Source organism: Oncorhynchus mykiss, chromosome 24 (assembly GCF_057628025.1).
Source record: "Oncorhynchus mykiss isolate SJ-2025 chromosome 24, ASM5762802v1, whole genome shotgun sequence".
NCBI lineage: Eukaryota > Metazoa > Chordata > Actinopteri > Salmoniformes > Salmonidae > Oncorhynchus > Oncorhynchus mykiss.
The window spans coordinates 19,313,869-19,338,153 of record NC_143045.1 but is presented as its reverse complement, the minus strand read 5'-3'; the positions used below and the strand labels follow the sequence as shown (position 1 = coordinate 19,338,153).

The window sequence follows — 24,285 nt, the reverse complement described above, 5'->3', positions numbered from 1 at the left end:
GGCTGGATTATTTTTATTATGGGCAGCAGGGGGCATGGATGCCAGCAGCATGGATGCCAGGATATGGAGATACAGTATTCAATGAGAACATTTTCCTGTATCAGAATGCTAAACAGGAAGCAGTGCATCTCCACCTCGACTGATCATCTGAGGACTCCAATTTGTATTCCTCTATTTAACCAGCAATCCATGGAGAAGCAATGTGTGTACTGGATGTTTGTTTTCATGATGCTTAAGTGTGTGTGTGTGTGTGTGTGTGTGTGTGTTTATGTGACTATATTCCTGTGTGTTTGCATGTCTGCATATCAAAATATGTTATTGTGAGCCATCGTCTATCAGCTCGGTCCTTAAAGGATGTCTACTGTCATTATGCAATCCATTCCAGTGAGGTTAACTCTGTGTGTTGCTGCCGCTGTGACCTTTAGTGGAGCGTTTAAACAAAGCATCGGATGCTCCTTCACACTACTCGGCTGTCAGTCTAATTTCCCCTGTCTGTAAGGGACTGGCAACCACAGCAGAATACAAACTCCAGGCTGCTTTCCCAGGCAGGCGTGTGGGGGAATCAGGCGGAGCTAATACAGGCCTGCGGTTATGGTGGCCAAGAAAAACCAACAGTTGAGACTGGTCTTTTTATAGGCATGGGGAAAGGTGGCAAGGATGGTCACATACATATTCAGTGTCACACAGGGCTAAATAAATGTTGGAATGTAAACAAGCAGCATACTATAGCGTGTGCCTATGAGAGAGTGAAATTAAGGTTCTGTTGTATGGCAATTATTGTAGAAGATGTGACTGGGTGTGACAGATATTTTCCTTAATCTGTTGTATCCTTTTACGAATGCATGTACGCAAGCACATGCATGGACCCACGTGCACACACCTACACACAAACACACACACAAACTAGGGTTTCCATTAGCCTATCAAAACAATTAGAAGCTGATAAATAAAACTGGTGCCATCCAACTGTCAGGGAGAATAATAAAAATCCCATTGCAACATAATGCTTTTTATCCTATTCATTGTTGGAAAAACCTGTCAATGGAAATATATTTGACCGGTCATCCTTATCAGTCTATAGGTTCATTTGCATCATTTAGTGGAATTGAATTGCCGCGTGTGTATTTTCGTTAGTCGTTATGTTTATCACGCAAGCACAGTGTACAGATACAGAGCCTATGAGCTGCTACAGCTTCTCAAACAGCTCATGTTGCTGCTGGAGTGAAATGGGCTTTTATAAGCCCAATGATTGCGTAACCATTCTAAATGCAATCGCATGTTAAAAACAATTTTGATGACCACAATTAAAAAGAGCTACTAAAAAAAGCTTTATCTGTCAATTGAAGTGCCCTTACTATTTCTCCAGTGGCCAATGGCACAATCCTAGTCATATTAGCAATCCATGCATCTTTAGATCTCCCCTTTTCTAAATGTCCTTGCATCGTTGAGTTGCATGTATGGAACTTAATGAATAACCATAATCTACATTTTATTTTTGTCATTCTGAACACCATTACGCACCCAATGCATGTCCTTTAAATGAAAATGCTGCAGGCCAAATGTCCGACACCACATTCTACTAACCCTGACACAACACATGCGTGTGCATGTCCTTTAAATGAAAATGCTGCAGGCCAAATGTCCGACACCACATTCTACTAACCCTGACACAACACATGCGTGTGCGTATTTAGATTTTTTTATTTTACCCCTTTTTCTCCCCAATTTCGTGGTATCCAATTGTTTTAGTAGCTACTATCTTGTCTCAACGCTACAACTCCCGTAAGGGCTCAGGAGAGACGAAGGTTGAAAGTCATGCGTCCTCTGATACACAACCCAACCAGCCGCACTGCTTCTTAACACAGCGCGAGTCCAACCCGTAAGCCAGCCGCATCAATGTGTCGGAGGAAACACTGTGCACCTGGCAACTTTGGTTAGTGCGTACTACGCCCGGCCCGCCACAGGAGTCGCTGGTGCGCGATGAGACAAGGATATCCCTACCGGCCAAGCCCTCCCTAACCCGGTCACGGGCGGTTACGACAGAGCCTGGGCACGAACCCAGAGTCTCTGTTGGCACAGAGTCTCTGTTGGCAGTACAGCGCCCTTAACCACTGTGCCACCCGGGAGGCTCCACATCCTCTATTTTTAATGAGCCCCATTCCTTCTACTCTCTCTGGAGCCCTCATCCTCTGTCACTTTAGTGTTAGTGGGGATTTTCACAGCACACTGCACACAGACAGGGGACGCTGACTGTCACGCACTCTCTGTCGAGAGAAAGAAACAACACCAGGATTTTAACAATGTTTGCTGGAGGAGAAACAGAGGTTGAGAGAGTGAATGAGAGCGAGAAAAAGATAGATGAGAGAGAAAGCGAGAGAGAGAGATGATTGAGACTGCATGCAGAATTCTGCAAAAATATCCTCTGTGTACAACGTAAAACACCAAATAATGCATGCAGAGTAGAATTAGGCCGATACCTGCTACTTATCAAAATCCAGAAAAGAGACGTTAAATTCTACAACCACCTAAAAGGAAGCGATTCCCAAACCTTCCATAACAAAGCCATCACCTACAGAGAGATGAACCTGGAGAAGAGTCCCCTAAGCATGCTGGTGCTGGGGCTCTGTTCACAAACACAAACACACCCCACAGAGCTCTAGGACAGCAACATAATTAGACAACCAAATCATGAGAAAACAAAAAGGTAATTACTTGACACATTGGAAAGAATTAACAAAAAAACAGAGCAAACTAGAATGCTATTTGGCCCTAAACAGAGAGTACACAGTGGCAGAATACCTGACCACTGTGACTTACCCAAACTTAAGGAAAACTATGACTATGTACAGACTCAGTGAGCATAGCCTTGCTATTGAGAAAGGCAGCCGTAGGCAGACATGGCTCTGAAGAGAAGACAGGCTATGTGCACACTGCCCACAAAATGAGTTGGAAACTGAGCTGTACTTCCTAACCTCCTGCCCAATGTATGACCATATTAGAGACACATATTTCCCTCAGATTACACAGATCCACAAATAATTCGTAAACAAACCCAATTTTAATAAACTCCCATATCTACTGGGTGAAATACCACAGTGTGGCATCACAGCAGCAAGATGTGTGACCTGTTACCAGAAGAAAAGGTCAACCAGTGAAGAACAAACACTACTGTAAAAACAACCCATTTTTATGCGTATTTACAGTTGAAGTCGGAAGTGTACATACACCTTAGCCAAATACATTTAAACTCAGTTTTTCACAATTCCTGACATTTAATCCTAGTAAAAATGCCCTGTCTTAGGTCAGTTAGGATCACCACTTTATTTTAAGAATGTGAAATGACAGAATAATAGCTGAGAGGATGATTTATATCAGCTTTTATTTCTTTCATCACATTCCCAGTGGGTCAGAAGTTTATATACAGTCAATTAATATTTGGTAGCATTGCCTTTAAATTGTTTAACTTGGGTCAAACATTTCGGGTAGTCTTCCACAAGCTTCCCACAATAAGTTAGGTGAATTTCCTCCTGACAGAGCTGGTGTAACTGATTCAGGTTTGTAGGCCTCTTTGCTCATTTGCTTATTCAGTTATTCAGTTCTGCCCACAATTTTCTATAGGTTTGAGGTCAGGACTTTATGATGTTCACTCCAATACCTTGACTTTGTTGTCCTTAAGCCATTTTGCCACAACTTTGGAAGTATGCTTGGGGTCATTGTCCATTTGGACGACTCATTTGCCACCAAGCTTTAACTTCCTGACTGATGACTTGAGATGTTGCTTCAATATATCCACATAATTTTCCTCTCTCATGATGACATCTATTTTGTGAAGTGCACCAGCCCCCCTTCCAGCAAAGCACCCCCACAACATGCTGCTGCCACCCCCATGCTCCCCTGTTCTGGGGTTGATTTGCACTTTTCGCACTAAAGTACGTTCATCTCTAGGAGACAGAACGCGTCTCCTTCCTGAGCGGTATGACGGCTGAGTGGTCCCATAGTGTTTATACTTGCGTATTATTGGTTATACAGATGAACGTGGTACCTTCAGGCGTTTGGAAATTGCCCCCAAGGATGAACCAAACAGACACTCTCAAGCTGTGTTAGGTTGGATGGGGAGCGATGCTGCACAACTATTGTCAGGTCTCTCCAGAGATGTTCGGGTTGAAGTCCAGGCTCCGGCTGTGCCACTCAAGGACATTCAGAGGCTGTTCCCGAAGCCACTCCTGCATTGTCTTGGCTTTTTGTATATTTTGCATTGGCTTTTGTATATTATCTACTTCACTTGCTTTGGCAATGTTAACATATGTTTCCCATGCCAATAAAGCCCCTTGAATTTAATTTAATTGAGATGAGAGAAAGACAGAATCCTCTGAATGTTGTTGACTGTCATTTAATGCAAAATATAAAATAAACTGAAAGAAAGAAAGTAAGGCAGAATCTGCGGTTGAACGAGAAAGGGTGGGAATGAGAGACAAGATGCAGAGAGAGAGCGGGGTATAGAGAAAGTGAGAGAGAGAAATAGGGAGCGAGATGACAGTATCTGCGGGGAGAGGTAATGACAGGGAGGTAGGAGAGAAGTGAGAGGAGAGGACAGGGAGGTACGAGAGGGGTGAGAGGAGAGGGCAGGGGGGTAGGAGAGGGGTGAGAGGAGAGGGCAGGTGGGTAGGAGAGGGGGAGAGGAGAGGGCAGGTGGGTAGGAGAGGGCAAGGGGGTAGGAGGCACCAGGAGAACCAGGAGATAGATAGGGACCACAACACCACTATCAGTATGGAAATGGAGGGGAGTTAAGAAGAATGAAAGCACCAATGTTGTGGTGGACAGCGGACAGAAGGAGGAGATGTTCATGATTATACTGGGGCCTTGAAACATCTCTTCACTACAGCCTGGCTTCAAAGGCATACTGTTCTCTCTCTGTGTGTGTGGTGTGTGCATGTGTGTTTGTGTGTGTGCGTATGTATGTATGTATAATATTGCTGCAGTACAATGCAAGGACTAAACTCTTCCTGTGCGATATGAAAGACATAACCATACAAACTCAGGAGTTGACAGTTGCAGAGCATTGGCTGTTTGTCTATTGCCGTTGCATTTCAGTCGATAGAAAAGCAACCAACAGAAAACTGCCCTTCATCACAATAAAGCCTCTACAGTGTGGATGGGTACTGATGGTAGAGCCTTACCAATAGGAGTAGGATTTGATCACTTCTCCATGTCACCATCGCTTTAAATAATTCCCACATTATAGCACCAAAGGAAATTAGTGTTTCAGTGTGTGTGTGTGTGTGTGTGTGCTGCTGCGTGGGTGTGTTTTAATTTAACTCATACTTTGACAGCCTCTGAGCCTGATCAATGGATTTAGTGGCGTAATTAAAAATCAGCAATGCTGTGACAGACTGTGGATGTGTCCCAAATGACACCCTATTCCCAGTAGGAGGACTGTGAGAGTGTGAAAGTGTCTCCTTGCTGAACACCAGTCTCACAAACTACTGATGCACCATGAGATTCCTCCCCTCTAATTAAACATTATGTCTTCTAACTGACAGGGACTTCTGAATAGGATGACACATATTGTCAGGATGCAGTTTGCTAATGTGGGGAGTTGCTAACAGCTAATTTGCCGTTGTTGATGTTGTTGTGACATTATTGTAATTATTTGCGGTTACTACATATAAGTTGGTTTCTTTCAGCATTTTAGGTCTGTGGCACTCCCTTATGAACCATAAGTAAGCAGTGTCAGAGCCAGAATGGTCCATAGGGCAGGAGCCTTTCTCCTGTTTCTGTGGCGTGAAGCAGCTTGATGTACAAGTACACCCCCTAGACAGGACCAGAACGGCTGTAGGTTGCCGTGTACTGTACAGACGTTGTACTACTATCTCCCTATGATTTACCTTGAGAGAAGCAGGGACAGAGGCAAGGTGTTTAAGTCTCAAAGTCCCAGAAGGAGGCTAAAAACATTGTGTAAAAAAATCAGTGCTTCATTAGAGTGTTAAAGCCAGCCCTCCTGTCCCTGCTGGGATTATTGTGCTACCTAGTACCTACCTACCCTGACACATCTAGCCCAGTAATACCTCACACACACACACACACACACACACACACACACAGATGCACAAACACACAGGTGTCTGAGTCTGATCCTCAGAGAGGTCTCAGGTTAACGTAACACCCAAGAGGATGAATTATAATGACTTTGAAATGCAAGGCTTCGGTCCAGACTCGCCTATTTTTCTGTAAGGCTAACAGACAGTGAGAGCCTCAGTTCCACCACTGTGTGTGTGTGAGAGTGTGGATGTGCATGCATTTGTGTGTGTGTTTCAGAATATATAAATCCTAGCATTACCTTCTCACTACACACCAAATCAAATGTATTTGTCACATGAGCCGAATACAACAGGTATAGACTGTGTGAGTGTGTGTGTGTGTGTGTGTGTGTGTGTGTGTGTGTGTGTGTGTGTGTGTGGTGTGTGTGTGTGTGTGTGTGTGTGTGTGTGTGTGTGTGTGTGTGTGTGTGTGTGTGTGTGTGTGTGTGTGTGTGTGTGTGTTAGAGTGTCTGTGTAGTATGTGTGAGTGTGTGGGTAGAGTCCAGTGAGAGTGCATAGTCAGTGCACAAAAAAAACGAAAATGCAAATAGTCGCAGGTTTAGCAGGTTGAACAGGTTTAGCAGGTTGAACAGGTTGAGCAGGTTGAGCAGGTTGAACAGGTTTAGCAGGTTGAACAGGTTTAGCAGGTTGAACAGGTTTAGGTCCAGACTCGCCTATTTTTCTGTAAGGCTAACAGACAGTGAGAGCCTCAGTTCCACCACTGTGTGTGTGTGAGAGTGTGGATGTGCATGCATTTGTGTGTGTGTTTCAGAATATATAAATCCTAGCATTACCTTCTCACTACACACCAAATCAAATGTATTTGTCACATGAGCCGAATACAACAGGTATAGACTGTGTGAGTGTGTGTGTGTGTGTGTGTGTGTGTGTGTGTGTGTGTGTGTGTGTGGTGTGTGTGTGTGTGTGGTGTGTGTGTGTGTGTGTGTGTGTGTGTGTGTGTGTGTGTGTGTGTGTGTGTGTGTGTGTGTGTGTGTGTGTGTGTGTGTGTTAGAGTGTCTGTGTAGTATGTGTGAGTGTGTGGGTAGAGTCCAGTGAGAGTGCATAGTCAGTGCACAAAAAAAACGAAAATGCAAATAGTCGCAGGTTTAGCAGGTTGAACAGGTTGAGCAGGTTGAGCAGGTTGAACAGGTTTAGCAGGTTGAACAGGTTTAGCAGGTTGAACAGGTTTAGGTCCAGACTCGCCTATTTTTCTGTAAGGCTAACAGACAGTGAGAGCCTCAGTTCCACCACTGTGTGTGTGTGAGAGTGTGGATGTGCATGCATTTGTGTGTGTGTTTCAGAATATATAAATCCTAGCATTACCTTCTCACTACACACCAAATCAAATGTATTTGTCACATGAGCCGAATACAACAGGTATAGACTGTGTGAGTGTGTGTGTGTGTGTGTGTGTGTGTGTGTGTGTGTGTGTGTGTGTGTGTGTGTGTGTGGTGTGTGTGTGTGTGTGTGTGTGTGTGTGTGTGTGTGTGTGTGTGTGTGTGTGTGTGTGTGTGTGTGTGTGTGTGTGTGTGTGTGTTAGAGTGTCTGTGTAGTATGTGTGAGTGTGTGGGTAGAGTCCAGTGAGAGTGCATAGTCAGTGCACAAAAAAAACGAAAATGCAAATAGTCGCAGGTTTAGCAGGTTGAACAGGTTTAGCAGGTTGAACAGGTTTAGCAGGTTGAACAGGTTGAGCAGGTTGAACAGGTTTAGCAGGTTGAGCAGGTTGAACAGGTTTAGCAGGTTGAACAGGTTGAACAGGTTGAACAGGTTGAACATGTTTAGCAGGTTGAGCAGGTTGAACATGTTTAGCAGGTTGAACAGGTTTAGCAGGTTGAGCAGGTTGAACAGGTTTAGCAGGTTGAACAGGTTTAGCAGGTTGAACATGTTTAGCAGGTTGAACATGTTTAGCAGGTTGAACAGGTTTAGCAGGTTGAGCAGGTTGAGCAGGTTGAACAGGTTTAGCAGGTTGAACAGGTTGAACAGGTTGAACAGGTTGAACAGGTTGAACAGGTTGAACAGGTTGAACATGTTTAGCAGGTTGAACAGGTTTAGCAGGTTGAACATGTTTAGCAGGTTGAACAGGTTTAGCAGGTTGAACAGGTTGAACAGGTTGAACAGGTTGAACAGGTTGAACAGGTTGAACATGTTTAGCAGGTTGAGCAGGTTGAGCAGGTTGAACAGGTTTAGCAGGTTTAGCAGGTTGAACAGGTTGAACAGGTTTAGCAGGTTGAACAGGTTGAACAGGTTGAACATGTTTAGCAGGTTGAGCAGGTTGAACATGTTTAGCAGGTTGAACAGGTTTAGCAGGTTGAGCAGGTTGAACAGGTTTAGCAGGTTGAACAGGTTGAACAGGTTTAGCAGGTTGAACAGGTTGAACAGGTTGAACATGTTTAGCAGGTTGAACAGGTTTAGCAGGTTGAACATGTTTAGCAGGTTGAACAGGTTTAGCAGGTTGAACATGTTTAGCAGGTTGAACAGGTTTAGCAGGTTGAGCAGGTTGAACAGGTTTAGCAGGTTGAACAGGTTGAACAGGTTTAGCAGGTTGAACAGGTTGAACAGGTTGAACAGGTTGAACATGTTTAGCAGGTTGAACAGGTTGAGCAGGTTGAACAGGTTTAGCAGGTTGAACAGGTTTAGCAGGTTGAACAGGTTGAACAGGTTGAGCAGGTTTAGCAGGTTGAACAGGTTGAACAGGTTTAGCAGGTTGAACATGTTTAGCAGGTTGAACAGGTTTAGCAGGTTGAGCAGGTTGAGCAGGTTTAGCAGGTTGAACAGGTTGAGCAGGTTGAACAGGTTGAGCAGGTTTAGCAGGTTGAACAGGTTGAACAGGTTTAGCAGGTTGAACATGTTTAGCAGGTTGAACAGGTTTAGCAGGTTGAACAGGTTGAACAGGTTTAGCAGGTTGAACATGTTTAGCAGGTTGAACAGGTTTAGCAGGTTGAGCAGGTTGAGCAGGTTTAGCAGGTTGAACATGTTGAGCAGGTTGAACAGGTTGAGCAGGTTTAGCAGGTTGAACAGGTTGAACAGGTTGAGCAGGTTGAGCAGGTTGAACAGGTTTAGCAGGTTGAGCAGGTTGAGCAGGTTGAACAGGTTGAACAGGTTTAGCAGGTTGAACAGGTTTAGCAGGTTGAGCAGGTTGAACAGGTTGAACAGGTTGAACAGGTTTAGCAGGTTGAACATGTTTAGCAGGTTGAACAGGTTTAGCAGGTTGAGCAGGTTGAGCAGGTTTAGCAGGTTGAACATGTTTAGCAGGTTGAACAGGTTTAGCAGGTTGAGCAGGTTGAGCAGGTTGAACAGGTTTAGCAGGTTGAGCAGGTTGAACAGGTTTAGCAGGTTGAACAGGTTTAGCAGGTTGAACAGGTTGAGCAGGTTGAGCAGGTTGAACAGGTTTAGCAGGTTGAACAGGTTTAGCAGGTTGAGCAGGTTGAACAGGTTGAGCAGGTTGAACAGGTTGAGCAGGTTGAGCAGGTTGAACAGGTTTAGCAGGTTGAACAGGTTTAGCAGGTTGAGCAGGTTGAACAGGTTGAGCAGGTTGAGCAGGTTGAACATGTTTAGCAGGTTGAACAGGTTTAGCAGGTTGAACAGGTTGAACAGGTTTAGCAGGTTGAACAGGTTGAACAGGTTGAACATGTTTAGCAGGTTGAACAGGTTTAGCAGGTTGAACAGGTTTAGCAGGTTGAACAGGTTGAACAGGTTGAATAGGTTTAGCAGGTTGAACAGGTTGAATAGGTTTAGCAGGTTGAACAGGTTTAGCAGGTTGAACAGGTTTAGCAGGTTGAACAGGTTGAACAGGTTGAATAGGTTTAGCAGGTTGAGCAGGTTGAACAGGTTTAGCAGGTTGAACATGTTGAACAGGTTGAACAGGTTTAGCAGGTTTAGCAGGTTGAGCAGGTTGAACAGGTTTAGCAGGTTGAACAGGTTGAACAGGTTGAACAGGTTGAACAGGTTGAACAGGTTTAGCAGGTTGAGCAGGTTGAACAGGTTTAGCAGGTTGAACAGGTTGAACAGGTTGAACAGGTTGAACAGGTTGAACAGGTTGAACAGGTTGAACAGGTTGAACATGTTTAGCAGGTTGAACAGGTTGAACAGGTTGAACAGGTTGAACAGGTTGAACAGGTTGAACAGGTTGAACATGTTTAGCAGGTTGAACAGGTTGAACAGGTTTAGCAGGTTGAGCAGGTTGAGCAGGTTGAACAGGTTTAGCAGGTTGAGCAGGTTGAACAGGTTGAACAGGTTGAACAGGTTGAACAGGTTGAACAGGTTGAGCAGGTTGAGCAGGTTGAGCAGGTTGAGCAGGTTTAGCAGGTTGAACAGGTTTAGCAGGTTGAACAGGTTGAACAGGTTGAACAGGTTGAACAGGTTGAGCAGGTTGAACAGGTTTAGCAGGTTGAACAGGTTTAGCAGGTTGAACAGGTTGAACAGGTTGAACAGGTTGAACAGGTTTAGCAGGTTGAACAGGTTGAACAGGTTGAACAGGTTGAACAGGTTTAGCAGGTTGAACAGGTTGAGCAGGTTGAGCAGGTTGAGCAGGTTGAGCAGGTTTAGCAGGTTGAACAGGTTTAGCAGGTTGAACAGGTTTAGCAGGTTGAGCAGGTTGAGCAGGTTGAGCAGGTTGAGCAGGTTTAGCAGGTTGAACAGGTTTAGCAGGTTGAACAGGTTTAGCAGGTTGAACAGGTTGAGCAGGTTGAACAGGTTGAGCAGGTTGAACAGGTTTAGCAGGTTGAACAGGTTTAGCAGGTTGAACAGGTTTAGCAGGTTGAACAGGTTTAGCAGGTTGAACAGGTTTAGCAGGTTGAGCAGGTTGAGCAGGTTGAGCAGGTTGAACAGGTTGAGCAGGTTGAACAGGTTTAGCAGGTTGAACAGGTTTAGCAGGTTGAGCTAAACCTTATTTTACACCATCATTTGCAAATAAATTCATTAAAAATCCTACAATGTGATTTTCTGGATTTTTTTTCTCATTTCGTCTGTCATAGTGGAAGTGTACCTATGATGAAAATTACAGGCCTCTCTCATCTTTTTAAGTGGGAGAACTTGCACAATTGGTGGCTGACTAAATACTTTTTTGCCCCACTGTATATATTTTATACATATATTGAAAAAAATATATATGGTGGATTGGAAATTATGCAGATAATTACATGGAAGGAAGCTACAGTCTATCTGGAATATTAAAGCTGATTTACTCCCCAAAATAAATATAAAACATGTAAAAGAAAAACATTTGTTCAGGTTGCCAATTCTTATGGCTTGGGGGTAGAAGCTGTTCAGGAGCCTTTTGGTCCCAGATAACAGAAAGAACGGTCTATGACTTTGACAATGTTTAGGGCCTTCCTCTGACACCGCCTGGTATAGAGGTCCTGGATGGCAGGGAGCTTGGCCCCAGTGATGTACTGGACTGCACCCCCGAGCCTCTGTAGCACCTTGCAGTTGGATGCCAAGCTGTTGTCATACCAAGTGGTGATGCAGCCAGTCAAGATGCTCTTAATGGTGCAGCTATAAAACCAACCTACTTAGAATTCTCAAAATGTTTCACACTGACTTTGAAATGCAAAACCCAAAATATGACTAATACAGTAGAGCGATACATTTATAACAGAGAATATGCCGGTATTGCCTCCTTAGTTTAATTGATTTTCTATTAACAGTTTCCCTTTGACTCACCTATAAGTGTGCAGCGTCCGTCTCCCAGGGGGTAGCGCTGGTAGCGCGGCATGGGGAAGGGGGGCAGCTTGTGGAAGAGGGGCTCCAGCAGGGGCTCCAGTCTGGAGGCAGAGGGGTCTGAGGGGTAGAACAGGTTGAAGATCTGGGTGCAGGCAGGACGGAGTTGACTCACTGAGGGACATAGGACAGTAGACAGCAGAGATTAGGGAGCGCTTAGTCTGTGAACTAATAAATTATAAGGCTTGTGTGTACGAAATGTGATGTGTGGGAAAGGTAGCCCCACACTCTTCTCAATTTACATCAACAACATAGCTCAGGTAGTAGGGAGCTCTCTCATCCATTTATATGCAGATGATACAGTCTTATACTCAGCTGGCCCCTCCCCGGATTTTGTGGTAAATCCTCTACAACAAAGCTTTCTTAGTGTTCAACAAGCTTTCTCTACCCTTAACCTTGTTCTGAACACCTCCAAAACAAAGGTCATGTGGTTTGGTAAGAAGAATACCCCTCTCCCCACCTGTGTGATTACTACCTCTGAGGATTTAGAGCTTGAGGTTGTCACCTCATACAAGTACTTGGGAGTATAGCTAGAAGGACACTGTCCTTCTCTCAGAACAGATCAAAGCTGCAGGCTAATGTTAAATCTAGGCTTGGTTTCCTTTATCGTAATCACTCCTCTTTCACCCCAGCTGCCAAACTAACCCTGATTCAGATAACCATCCTACTAGATTACGGAGACATCATTTTTAGATTGGTAGGTAAGGGTGCTCTCGAGCGGCTAGATGTTCTTTACCATTTGGCTATCAGATTTGCCACCAATGCTCCTTATAGGACACATCACTGCACTCTATACTCCTCTGTAAACTGGTCATCTCTGTATACCCGTTGCAAGACCCACAGGTTGATGATTATTTATAAAACCCTCTAAGGCCTCACTCCCCCCTATCTGAGATACCTATTGCAGCCCTCATCCTCCACATACAACATCCGTTCTGCCCGTCACATTTTGTTAAAGGTCCCCAAAGCACACACATCCCTGGGTCGCTCCTCTTTTCAGTTCGCTGCAGCTAGCGACTGGAACGAGCTGCAACAAACACTCAAACTGGACAGTTTTATCTCAATCTCTTCACTTAAAGACTCAGTCATGGACACTTGTGGCTGCTTTGCGTGATACATTGTCGTCTCTACCTTCTTGCCCTTTCTGCTGTTGTCTGTGCCCAATAATGTTTGTATCATGTTTTGTGCTGCTACCATGTTGTGCTGCTGCCATGTTGTGTTGCTACCATGTTGTTGTCATGTTGTATTGCTACCATGCTGTTGTCATGTTGTGTTGCTACCATGCTGTTGTCATGTGGTGTTGCTGCCATGCTGTTGTCTTAGGTCTCTCTTTATGTTGTGTTGTGTTGCTGCCATGCTTTTGTCTTAGGTCTCTCTTTATGTAGTGTTGTGTTGCTGCCATGCTGTTGTCTCAGGTCTCTCTTTATGTAGTGTTGTGTTGCTGCCATGCTTTTGTCTTAGGTCTCTGTTTATGTTGTGTTGTGTTGCTGCCATGCTTTTGTCTTAGGTCTCTCTTTATGTTGTGTTGTGTTGCTGCCATGCTGTTGTCTCAGGTCTCTCTTTATGTTGTGTTGTGTTGCTGCCATGCTGTTGTCTCAGGTCTCTCTTTATGTAGTGTTGTGTTGCTGCCATGCTGTTGTCTCAGGTCTCTCTTTATGTTGTGTTGTGTTGCTGCCATGCTGTTGTCTCAGGTCTCTGTTTATGTTGTGCTGTGTTGCTAACATGCTGTTGTCTCAGGTCTCTCTTTATGTTGTGTTGTGTTGCTGCCATGCTGTTGTCTCAGGTCTCTGTTTATGTTGTGTTGTGTTGTCTCCCTTGTCGTTTTGTCCTTTATTTTAATTGTATTATTTTCTCTTTTTAATCCCAGCCCCCGTCCCCGCAGGAGTCCTTTTGCCTTTGGGCAGGCCGTCATTGTAAATAAGAATTTGTTCTAAACTGACTTGCCTAGTTAAATAAAGGTTAAATAAATAAATAAAAAATAAGTATATTTGTAGTCTAGAAAGGCTCTAAAAAGCTGCATCTGCTGTATGTAGTAGAATTATGAACTAGTGGTGTTTTCAAGCAAAATAAGTATGAAGATCGATCTGGTCCATCAGTGAGGTAGCTAAACATTGTGGGGAAGGTGTGGCATCAGGGACTGGCTAGACACAGAGGAGTGTGAGAAGTGTGTGTGTTTCTCCAACAACACCTACCCTGGACAGCAGGCAGTACCGTGCGTCTCATGGCCAGCACCAGACCCAGTGGACAGCCCAGCAGGAAACATTCAGAGACCTCAAAGTCAAACCTCCCTGGGTTCAAAATCAGACTACTGCTGCTGCCGGGGCGCAGGTCCACCCCCTCCTGCATCAGACTGGGAGAAGAGGAAGGAGAGAGGGAGTCGCAGAGGGAGGGGTGGAAGGAGAGAGGGAGTCGCAGAGGGAGGGGTGGAAGGAGAGAGGGAGTCGCAGAGGGAGGGGTGGAAGGAGAGAGGCAGGTGCAGAGGGAGGGATGGAAGGAGAGAGGGAGGTGCAGAGGGAGGGGTGGAAGGAGAGAGGGAGGTGCAGAGGCAGGGATGGAAGGAGAGAGGCAGGTGCAGAGAGAGGGGTGGAAGGAGAGAGGGAGGTGCAGTGGGAGGGGTGGAAGGAGAGAGGGAGGTGCAGAGGCAGGGATGGAAGGAGAGAGGCAGGTGCAGAGGGAGGGATGGAAGGAGAGAGGGAGGTGCAGAGGGAGGAGTGGAAGGAGAGAGGGAGGTGCAGAGGCAGGAATGGAAGGAGAGAGGCAGGTGCAGAGGGAGGGGTGGAAGGAGAGAGGGAGTCGCAGAGGGAGGGATGGAAGGAGAATGGGAGGTGCAGAGGGAGGGTTGGAAGGAGAGAGGGAGGTGCAGTGGGAGGGATGGCAGGAGAGAGGGAGGTGCAGAGGCAGGGATGGAAGGAGAGAGGCAGGTGCAGAGGGAGGAATGGAAGGAGAGAGGGAGGTGCAGAGGGAGGGGTGGAAGGAGAGAGGGAGGTGCAGAGGCAGGGATGGAAGGAGAGTGGCAGGTGCAGAGGGAGGGATGGAAGGAGAGAGGCAGGTGCAGAGGGAGGAGTGGAAGGAGAGAGGCAGGTGCAGTGGGATGGATGGAAGGAGAGAGGGAGGTGCAGTGGGAGGGATGGAAGGAGAGAGGGAGGTGCAGAGGGAGGGTGGAAGGAGAGAGGGAGGTGCAGTGGGATGGATGGAAGGAGAGAGGGAGGTGAAAGAGAAAAGAGAGGCAGAGAGAAAAATTATAAACCAAATCTACAAATGTTGCAAAAGAGTGAGACGAGGGAGGCTGACTCAAATTGAAATACAAGCCTGCATCTCAGTAACTCAGTATAATGGATGTTGACAACTCAGTCCACTGTGTGTGTCTTGAGTGGGCAGGGGAAATAACAGGTTGGTTGAGCTTGTGTGTGGTAAGCATATGTTATCTGGGAGAGGAGACCGGGGCTTTAGTAGAGCCCTTGACCATTCTGACTCAGTCTGAAAAGCTCTCCTCTCTCTCTTTGGCAGAGCAGAGAGACAGATGGGGCTTGCGGATGTTTGAACAGCCAAGCTAGCCTTAAACCCACCGCCTGCCTATAAATCTACACACCCTGAAACTGTAGAAGACCCTCCAGTCCAACAAAAACTAAGAGTGAAGGATTATGGTCTGTGGCCAGCCCAAGAGGGAAAATCAATCCGCCTTGGATTGCCGGTTGCTCTCTTTGTCTTTTGTCTTCCTACTGCCTGCCTCTCTCACTTGCTCTAATTTCTGACCTCCTTTCCTGGCCTCCATTAATCCACCTCTTTCTGCTGGGGTCTGAACGCCATAGGCTGTTGTCTCATTGGCAAAGAGAGAGATAGAGTTGGAATGAGAGAGTGAAGGAAAGAGAGATAGAGAGATTCAGATTCAGAAACCTTTGTCCTCAGAGTCAATTCATTTTGCAGCAGTCATAGAACATATCACACATAAAAAAATGTATAAATAGCAAAGGATATTTACAAGGCAGTAGGTAAGGTAAGTATAGATTCATTCTGCAAGTGCTAAAGTGCAATTAGTCCAACATTTTGTTAAGCTGCAGAATTGCATTCTGAATAAAAGAGTACTTGGCCCTATTTCTTTTAACCTTAGGTCGTCTGTACCTGAGGCTAGAGGGAAGGAGCTGGAAATCGGAGTGGAGTGGGTGAGAGGAGTCAACCCCTTTTATTGGCCTTCTGCTCCTCTGCCCAGGTAGAGAGATGACAGTTCTTGCTGTTGGAGCCCCATGATTTTCTCACAAGTCCTGACTCTCTTGCCCAACCTATTTTTCTGTGCAACCTTGATATTCCCAAACCAGCGGGTCAAGCAGTAGGACAGAATTCTCTCAATGAATGATTTATAAAAGAGAACCGTGATGGTTAGATCAACATTAACAAAGTGCAGTTTCTGTCGGAAATACATTCTCTGTTGGCCTTTCAAAAAATAGCGTCAGTACACTGATCCCAGGACAGCTGGTTGTGACTAGACCACAGTATTTGTACTCCTCCACTATTTCGATAGGCTCACCTTTTATCAGTGATGGTGTGTGCATGGTAGTGTTCCTTCCAAAGTCAATCACCATGTCCGTTGTTTTTGATGAGGGAGAGAGAGAGAGAGAGAGAGAGAGAGAGAGAGAGAGAGAAGGAGAGAGAGAAACTCTCTGACCGATCACGACTTCAACAGAGGAAGGAGAAAAGGCTTTCGTTGTTAGAAGTGGGCCCACTGGGAAATGCCCTGTTTGAGGTGGAAAAAGATGCTCCTGACAGGCAGCTGACCCGGAGATATGCAGGCTTCCCAGAGGCCCCTGAGGAGTGGGCTGATGCCTGGGAATCACAGCTCTAATAATAGCAGAGCCCTCTCGGAGCACAGCCCTCCATGTGACCGGGCGGTGATGCCCTGTGGAAAGGGCCGGGCAAAATTTCATCATCCTCCTCCTCCATCCTCCACACTGCTGAGCTGACTGGGGTTTTAATGAAGAGAATAACTAGCAGGGGGAGAAGATGATGAGAGGTGCGTCACCATGGACACGCTGCAGAATCAGTGTGAACAAGTCAAATCTCTGAGAGAAAAGGGCGCCAATGGTAGGGCACCCAATTCCCTATATAGTGCATTACTTTTGACCAGAGGCCCAAAATAAATGCACTAACTAGGGAATAGGGTGCTATTTAGGATGCAGCTTAGGTTGCCAGGGATCTGGCTACTGTAGCCATACAAATAAAATGCTATTTCTATGACTGTAACTACGCTGACGTGGGCCTCACTGGAGCATGTGATTTGGAATGGGAACACTGGTTGCTTGGTGCTGGTTAATTGGTAGCATGGTAGAGAGCTGGGAGCTCCCCATCCACCCAGCAATAGTGACATTCACCTGCAGTAGTCAGTCTCCTATGCACACTGGCACTGCCACAAATAGGCTATTTATGGCCCAGAGCAGGCCGGCAGGTAGACAGAAAGGCAGGCAGGCAGACAAGCAGACTGGCAGGCAGAAAGGCAAGCAGGACAGCAGAGAAACAGGCAGGTAGGCAAGCAGAAAAGCAGACAAGCAGGCAGGTAGACAGGCAGAAAAGCAGACAAGCAGAAAAGCAGACAAGCAGGCAGGTAGACAGGCAGAAAAGAGGACAAGCAGGCAGGTAGACAGGCAGAAAGGAAGGCAGAAAGGCAGGCAGGCAGACAGGCAGGTAGACAGGCAGAAAGGCAGGCAGAAAGGCAGGCAGGCAGACAGGCAGGTAGACAGGCAGAAAGGCAGGCAGACAGACAGGCAGGTAGACAGGCAGAAAGGAAGGCAGAAAGGCAGGCAGGCAGGCAGACAGGCAGGTAGACAGGCAGAAAGGCAGGCAGGCAGACAGGCAGGTAGACAGGCAGAAAGGCAGGCAGAAAGGCAGGCAGGCAGACAGGCAGGCAGAAAGGCAGGCAGAAAGGCAGGCAGGCAGACAGGCAGGCAGACAGGCAGGTAGACAGGCAGGCAGGCAGGCAGACAGGCAGGCAGACAGGCAGGTAGACAGGCAGGCAGGCAGACAGGCAGGCAGACAGGCAGGTAGACAGGCAGAAAGGCAGGCAGGCAGACAGGCAGGTAGACAGGCAGAAAGGCAGGCAGGCAGACAAGCAGGCAGACAGGCAGGTAGACAGGCAGAAATGCAGGCAGAAAGGCAGGCAGACAGGCAGGTAGACAGGCAGAAAGGCAGGCAGGTAGACAGGCAGAAAGGCAGGTAGAAAAGGACATATTGATGACAGAGTGACACACATAAATAGAACATCCCATGACAACCTGACTGAGGGCCAGATAGCTACAGTACTTCTGGGTTATCCCATCACACCAATGAGTACATAGATGGATGGACGTGCACTCATACACAAATCATAAAAAATGTCACTAGAAATGTCTGGAATAAACATTGGGTATGGAACTGCATGATAAGAAAACATGTATTCAGATATGACTCTAATGACAGTGGTATATGCCAATAATGGTATGGTAGGAGTGTACTATTATGGGATTTTCCCTAAGTTTGAGTATCAACTGTATTTAACCTTTATCTTCATTGAATCGGAATGTCAACTGAGTCCTTGCCAAGAGAGAGAAAAGGCAGAATAATCCCCACTGTGTCTATCACTGAGATGAGCAAAGGGAAAAGTACTGTTACGACCTCCTCATAATCCAACCACGGTGCATGAATTGCACTCTTGGAGGTATTGTCCACAGTTTTGGAGGACAATATAAATTTAAATTAGAGTTAGGGTTGAGCCGGGTGTGGACATGAAGCAAGGGTTAGGGTTATGGTTATGGTTATAGTTAAGGGTTAGGGTTATGGGTTATGGTTATGGTTAAGGGTTAGGGTTATGGGTTAGGGTTATGGGTTATGGTTAAGGGTTAGGGTTATTGTTAAGGGTTAGAGTTATGGTTAAGGGTTAGGGTTATGGTTAAGGGTTAGGGTTATGGTTAAGGGTTAGGGTTATGGTTATGGTTAAGGGTTATGGTTAAGGGTTAGGGTTATGGTTAAGGGTTATGGTTATGGTTAAGGGTTATGGTTAAGGGTTAGGGTTATGGTTATGGTTAAGGGTTATGGTTAAGGGTTAGGGTTATGGTTAAGGGTTAGAGTTATGGCTAAGGGTTAGGATTAAGGGTTAGGGTTATTGTTAAGGGTTAGGGTTATGGTTAAGGGTTAGGGTTATGGTTAAGGGTTAGGGTTATGGTTAAGGGTTAGGGTTAAGGGTTAGGGGTATGGTTAAGGGTTAGGGTTAAGGGTTATGGTTAGGGTTAAGGGTTAAGGGTTAGGGTTAAGGGTTAGGGATATGGCTAAGGGTTAGGGATATGGTTAAGGGTTAGGGTTAAGGGTTATGGTTAGGGTTAAGGGTTAGGGTTATGGTTAAGGGTTAGGGTTATGGTTAAAGGTTAGGGTTATGGTTAGGGTTAGGGTTAAGGGTTATGGCTATGGTTATGGTTAAGGGTTAGGGTTATAGTTAAGGGTTAGGGTTAAGGGTTAGGGTTATTGTTAAGGGTTAGGGTTATGGTTAAGGGTTAGAGTTATGGTTAAGGGTTAGGGTTAAGGGTTATGGTTAAGGGTTAGGGTTATGGTTAAGGGTTAGAGTTATGGTTAAGGGTTAGGGTTAAGGGTTATGGTTAGGGTTATGGGTTAGGGTTATGGGTTAGGGTTATGGTTAAGGGTTAGGGTTAGAGTTAAGGGTTAGGGTTATGGGTTAAGGGTTATGGTTAAGGGTTATGGTTAAGGGTTAGGGGTTAGGGGTTAGGGTTATGGTTAAGGGTTAGGGTTAAGGGTTAGGGTTATGGTTAAGGGTTAGGGTTATGGTTAAGGGTTAGAGTTATGGTTAAGGGTTAGGGTTAAGGGTTATGGTTAGGGTTATGGGTTAGGGTTATGGTTAAGGGTTAGGGTTAAGGGTTAGGGTTATGATTAAGGGTTAGGGTTATGGGTTAAGGGTTATGGTTAAGGGTTAGGGGTTAGGGGTTAGGGTTATGGTTAAGGGTTATGGTTAAGGGTTAGAGTTATGGTTAAGGGTTAGGGTTATGGGTTAGGGTTAAGGGTTAGGGTTGAACTGGGTGTGGACATGTAGATAGGGTTAGGGTTAAGGGTTAGGGTTATGGTTAAGGGTTAGAGTTATGGTTAAGGGTTAGGGTTAAGGGTTAGGGTTATGGGTTAGGGTTATGGTTAAGGGTTAGGGTTATGGTTATGGTTAAGGGTTAGGGTTATGGTTAAGGGTTAGGGTTATGGTTAAGGGTTAGGGTTAAGGGTTAGGGTTAGGGTTAAGGGTTAAGGGTTACGGGTTATGGTTAAGGGTTAAGGGTTAGGGTTATGGTTAAGGGTTAGGGTTAGGGTTAGGGTTAAGGGTTAGGGTTATGGTCAAGGGTTAGGGTTATGGGTTAGGGTTATGGTTAAGGGTTAGGGTTATGGTTAAGGGTTATGGTTAAGGGTTAGGGGTTAGGGATTAGGGTTATGGTTAAGGGTTATGGTTAAGGGTTAGGGTTATGGTTATGGTTAAGGGTTATGGTTAAGGGTTAGGGTTATGGTTAAGGGTTAGAGTTATGGCTAAGGGTTAGGATTAAGGGTTAGGGTTATTGTTAAGGGTTAGGGTTATGGTTAAGGGTTAGGGTTATGGTTAAGGGTTAGGGTTATGGTTAAGGGTTAGGGTTAAGGGTTAGGGGTATGGTTAAGGGTTAGGGTTAAGGGTTATGGTTAGGGTTAAGGGTTAAGGGTTAGGGTTAAGGGTTAGGGATATGGTTAAGGGTTAGGGATATGGTTAAGGGTTAGGGTTAAGGGTTATGGTTAGGGTTAAGGGTTAAGGGTTAGGGTTATGGTTAAGGGTTAGGGTTATGGTTAAGGTTTAGGGTTATGGTTAGGGTTAAGGGTTATGGTTATGGTTATGGTTAAGGGTTAGGGTTATAGTTAAGGGTTAGGGTTAAGGGTTAGGGTTATTGTTAAGGGTTAGGGTTATGGTTAAGGGTTAGGGTTATGGTTAGGGTTAGGGTTAAGGGTTATGGTTATGGTTAAGGGTTATGGTTAAGGGTTAGGGTTATAGTTAAGGGTTAGGGTTAAGGGTTAGGGTTAGGGTTAAGGGTTAGGGATATGGTTAAGGGTTAGGGTTATAGTTAAGGGTTATGGTTAAGGGTTAGGGATATGGTTAAGGGTTAGGGTTATAGTTAAGGGTTATGGTTAAGGGTTAGGGTTATAGTTAAGGGTTATGGTTAAGGGTTAGGGTTATGGTTAAGGGTTAGGGTTAGGGTTAAGGGTTAGGGTTAAGGGTTAGGGATATGGTTAAGGGTTAGGGATATGGTTAAGGGTTGGGGTTATGGTTAAGGGTTAGGGTTATAGTTAAGGGTTATGGTTAAGGGTTAGGGTTATGGTTAAGGGTTATGGTTAAGGGTTATGGGTTAGGGTTATGGTTAAGTGTTAGGGTTAAGGGTTAGGGTTATGGTTAAGGGTTGGGGTTATGGTTAAGGGTTAGGGTTAAGGGTTAGGGTTATTGTTAAGGGTTATGGTTAAGGGTTAGGGTTAGGGTTATAGTTAAGAGTTATGGTTAAGGGTTAGGGTTATGGTTAAGGGTTAGGGTTAAGGGTTAGGGTTAAGGGTTAAGGGTTACGGGTTATGGTTAAGGGTTAGGGTTATGGTTAAGGGTTAGGGTTATGGTTAAGGGTTAGGGTTAAGGGTTAAGGTTATGGTCAAGGGTTAGGGTTATGGGTTAGGGTTATGGTTAAAGGTTAGGGTTATGGTTAAGGGTTATGGTTAAGGGTTAGGGGTTAGGGATTAGGGTTATGGTTAAGGGTTATGGTTAAGGGTTAGGGTTATGGTTATGGTTAAGGGTTAGGGTTATGGTTAAGGGTTATGGTTATGGTTAAGGGTTATGGTTAAGGGTTAGGGTTATGGTTAAGGGTTATGGTTATGGTTAAGGGTTATGGTTAAGGGTTAGGGTTATGGTTAAGGGTTAGAGTTATGGCTAAGGGTTAGGATTAAGGGTTAGGGTTATTGTTAAGGGTTAGGGTTATGGTTAAGGGTTAGGGTTATGGTTAAGGGTTAGGGTTATGGTTAAGGGTTAGGGTTAAGGGTTAGGGGTATGGTTAAGGGTTAGGGTTAAGGGTTATGGTTAGGGTTAAGGGTTAAGGGTTAGGGTTAAGGGTTAGGGATATGGTTAAGGGTTAGGGATATGGTTAAGGGTTAGGGTTAAGGGTTATTGTTAGGGTTAAGGGTTAAGAGTTAGGGTTATGGTTAAGGGTTAGGGTTATGGTTAAGGGTTATGGTTAGGGTTAGGGTTAAGGGTTATGGTTATGGTTAAGGGTTAGGGTTATAGTTAAGGGTTAGGGTTAAGGGTTAGGGTTATTGTTAAGGGTTAGGGTTATGGTTAAGGGTTATGGTTAAGGGTTAGGGTTATGGTTAAGGGTTAGGGTTAAGGGTTAGGGGTATGGTTAAGGGTTAGGGTTAAGGGTTAGGGTTAAGGGTTAAGGGTTAAGGGTTAGGGTTATGGTTATGGTTAAGGGTTAGGGTTATGGTTAAGGGTTAGGGTTATGGTTAGGGTTAGGGTTAAGGGTTATGGTTATGGTTAAGGGTTATGGTTAAGGGTTAGGGTTATAGTTAAGGGTTAGGGTTAAGGGTTAGGGTTAGGGTTAAGGGTTAGGGATATGGTTAAGGGTTAGGGTTATAGTTAAGGGTTATGGTTAAGGGTTAGGGATATGGTTAAGGGTTAGGGTTATAGTTAAGGGTTATGGTTAAGGGTTAGGGTTATAGTTAAGGGTTATGGTTAAGGGTTAGGGTTATGGTTAAGGGTTAGGGTTAGGGTTAAGGGTTAGGGTTAAGGGTTAGGGTTAGGGTTAAGGGTTAGGGATATGGTTAAGGGTTAGGGATATGGTTAAGGGTTGGGGTTATGGTTAAGGGTTAGGGTTATAGTTAAGGGTTATGGTTAAGGGTTAGGGTTATGGTTAAGGGTTATGGTTAAGGGTTATGGTTAAGGGTTATGGGTTAGGGTTATGGTTAAGTGTTAGGGTTAAGGGTTAGGGTTATGGTTAAGGGTTGGGGTTATGGTTAAGGGTTAGGGTTAAGGGTTAGGGTTATTGTTAAGGGTTATGGTTAAGGGTTAGGGTTATGGTTAAGGGTTAGGGTTATAGTTAAGAGTTATGGTTAAGGGTTAGGGTTATGGTTAAGGGTTAGGGTTATGGTTAAGGGTTAGGGTTATGGTTAAGGGTTATGGTTAAGGGTTATGGTTAATGGTTATGGGTTAGGGTTATGGTTAAGTGTTAGGGTTAAGGGTTAGGGTTAGGGTTAAGGGTTAGGGTTATGGTTAAGGGTTAGGGTTATGGTTAAGGGTTAGAGTTATGGTTAAGGGTTAGGGTTAAGGGTTATGGTTAGGGTTATGGGTTAGGGTTATGGTTAAGGGTTAGGGTTAAGGGTTAGGGTTATGATTAAGGGTTAGGGTTATGGGTTAAGGGTTATGGTTAAGGGTTATGGTTAAGGGTTAGGGGTTAGGGGTTAGGGTTATGGTTAAGGGTTATGGTTAAGGGTTAGAGTTATGGTTAAGGGTTAGGGTTATGGGTTAGGGTTAAGGGTTAGGGTTGAACTGGGTGTGGACATGTAGATAGGGTTAGGGTTAAGGGTTAGGGTTATGGTTAAGGGTTAGAGTTATGGTTAAGGGTTAGGGTTAAGGGTTAGGGTGATGGTTAAGGGTTAGGGTTATGGGTTAGGGTTATGGTTAAGGGTTAGGGTTATGGTTATGGTTAAGGGTTATGGTTATGGTTAAGGGTTAGGGTTATGGTTAAGGGTTAGGGTTAAGGGTTAGGGTTAGGGTTAAGGGTTAAGGGTTATGGGTTATGGTTAAGGGTTAGGGTTATGGTTAAGGGTTAGGGTTATGGTTAAGGGTTAGGGTTAGGGTTAAGGGTTAGGGTTATGGTCAAGGGTTAGGGTTATGGGTTAGGGTTATGGTTAAGGGTTAGGGTTATGGTTAAGGGTTATGGTTAAGGGTTAGGGGTTAGGGATTAGGGTTATGGTTAAGGGTTATGGTTAAGGGTTAGGGTTATGGTTATGGTTAAGGGTTAGGGTTATGGGTTTGTGTTAAGGGTTAGGGTTGAACTGGGTGTGGACATGTAGATAGGGTTAGGGTTATGGTTAAGGTTAGGGTTATGGTTAAGGGTTAGGGTTATGGTTAAGGGTTATGGGTTAGGGTTAAGGGTTAGGGTTAGGGTTAAGGGTTAGGGTTATGATTAAGGGTTAGGGTTATGGGTTAAGGGTTATGGTTAAGGGTTAGGGTTATGGTTAAGGGTTAGGGTTAGGGTTATGGTTAAGGGTTAGGGTTATGGGTTAAGGGTTAGGGTTGAACTGGGTGTGGACATGTAGATAGGGTTAGGGTTATGGTTAAGGGTTAGGGTTATGGTTAAGGGTTAGGGTTAGGGTTATGGTTAAGGGTTAGGGTTATGGTTAAGGGTTATGGTTGAACCGGGTGTGGACATGTAGCTAGGGTTTTGGTAAGGATTAGCTTCCATCAGGGTGATGTTCTCTGTCT

At 45.1% G+C, this 24,285-nt stretch overlaps 1 protein-coding gene across 2 annotated transcripts in view; it reads right to left on the bottom strand.

Moving 5' to 3' along the window:
- Window positions 1-24,285, bottom strand: part of pitpnm3 (PITPNM family member 3) — a 128,362-nt gene that overhangs the window by 34,408 nt on the left and 69,669 nt on the right. For both annotated transcript variants that reach the window (XM_090218613.1, XM_090218614.1), the window contains exons 9-10: window positions 13,988-14,145; window positions 11,739-11,909 (exon numbers count right to left, since the gene is read on the bottom strand). In XM_090218613.1, coding sequence (XP_090074739.1) covers window positions 11,739-11,909; window positions 13,988-14,145 — 329 coding nt within the window. The remainder of the gene's footprint in view (window positions 1-11,738; window positions 11,910-13,987; window positions 14,146-24,285) is intronic.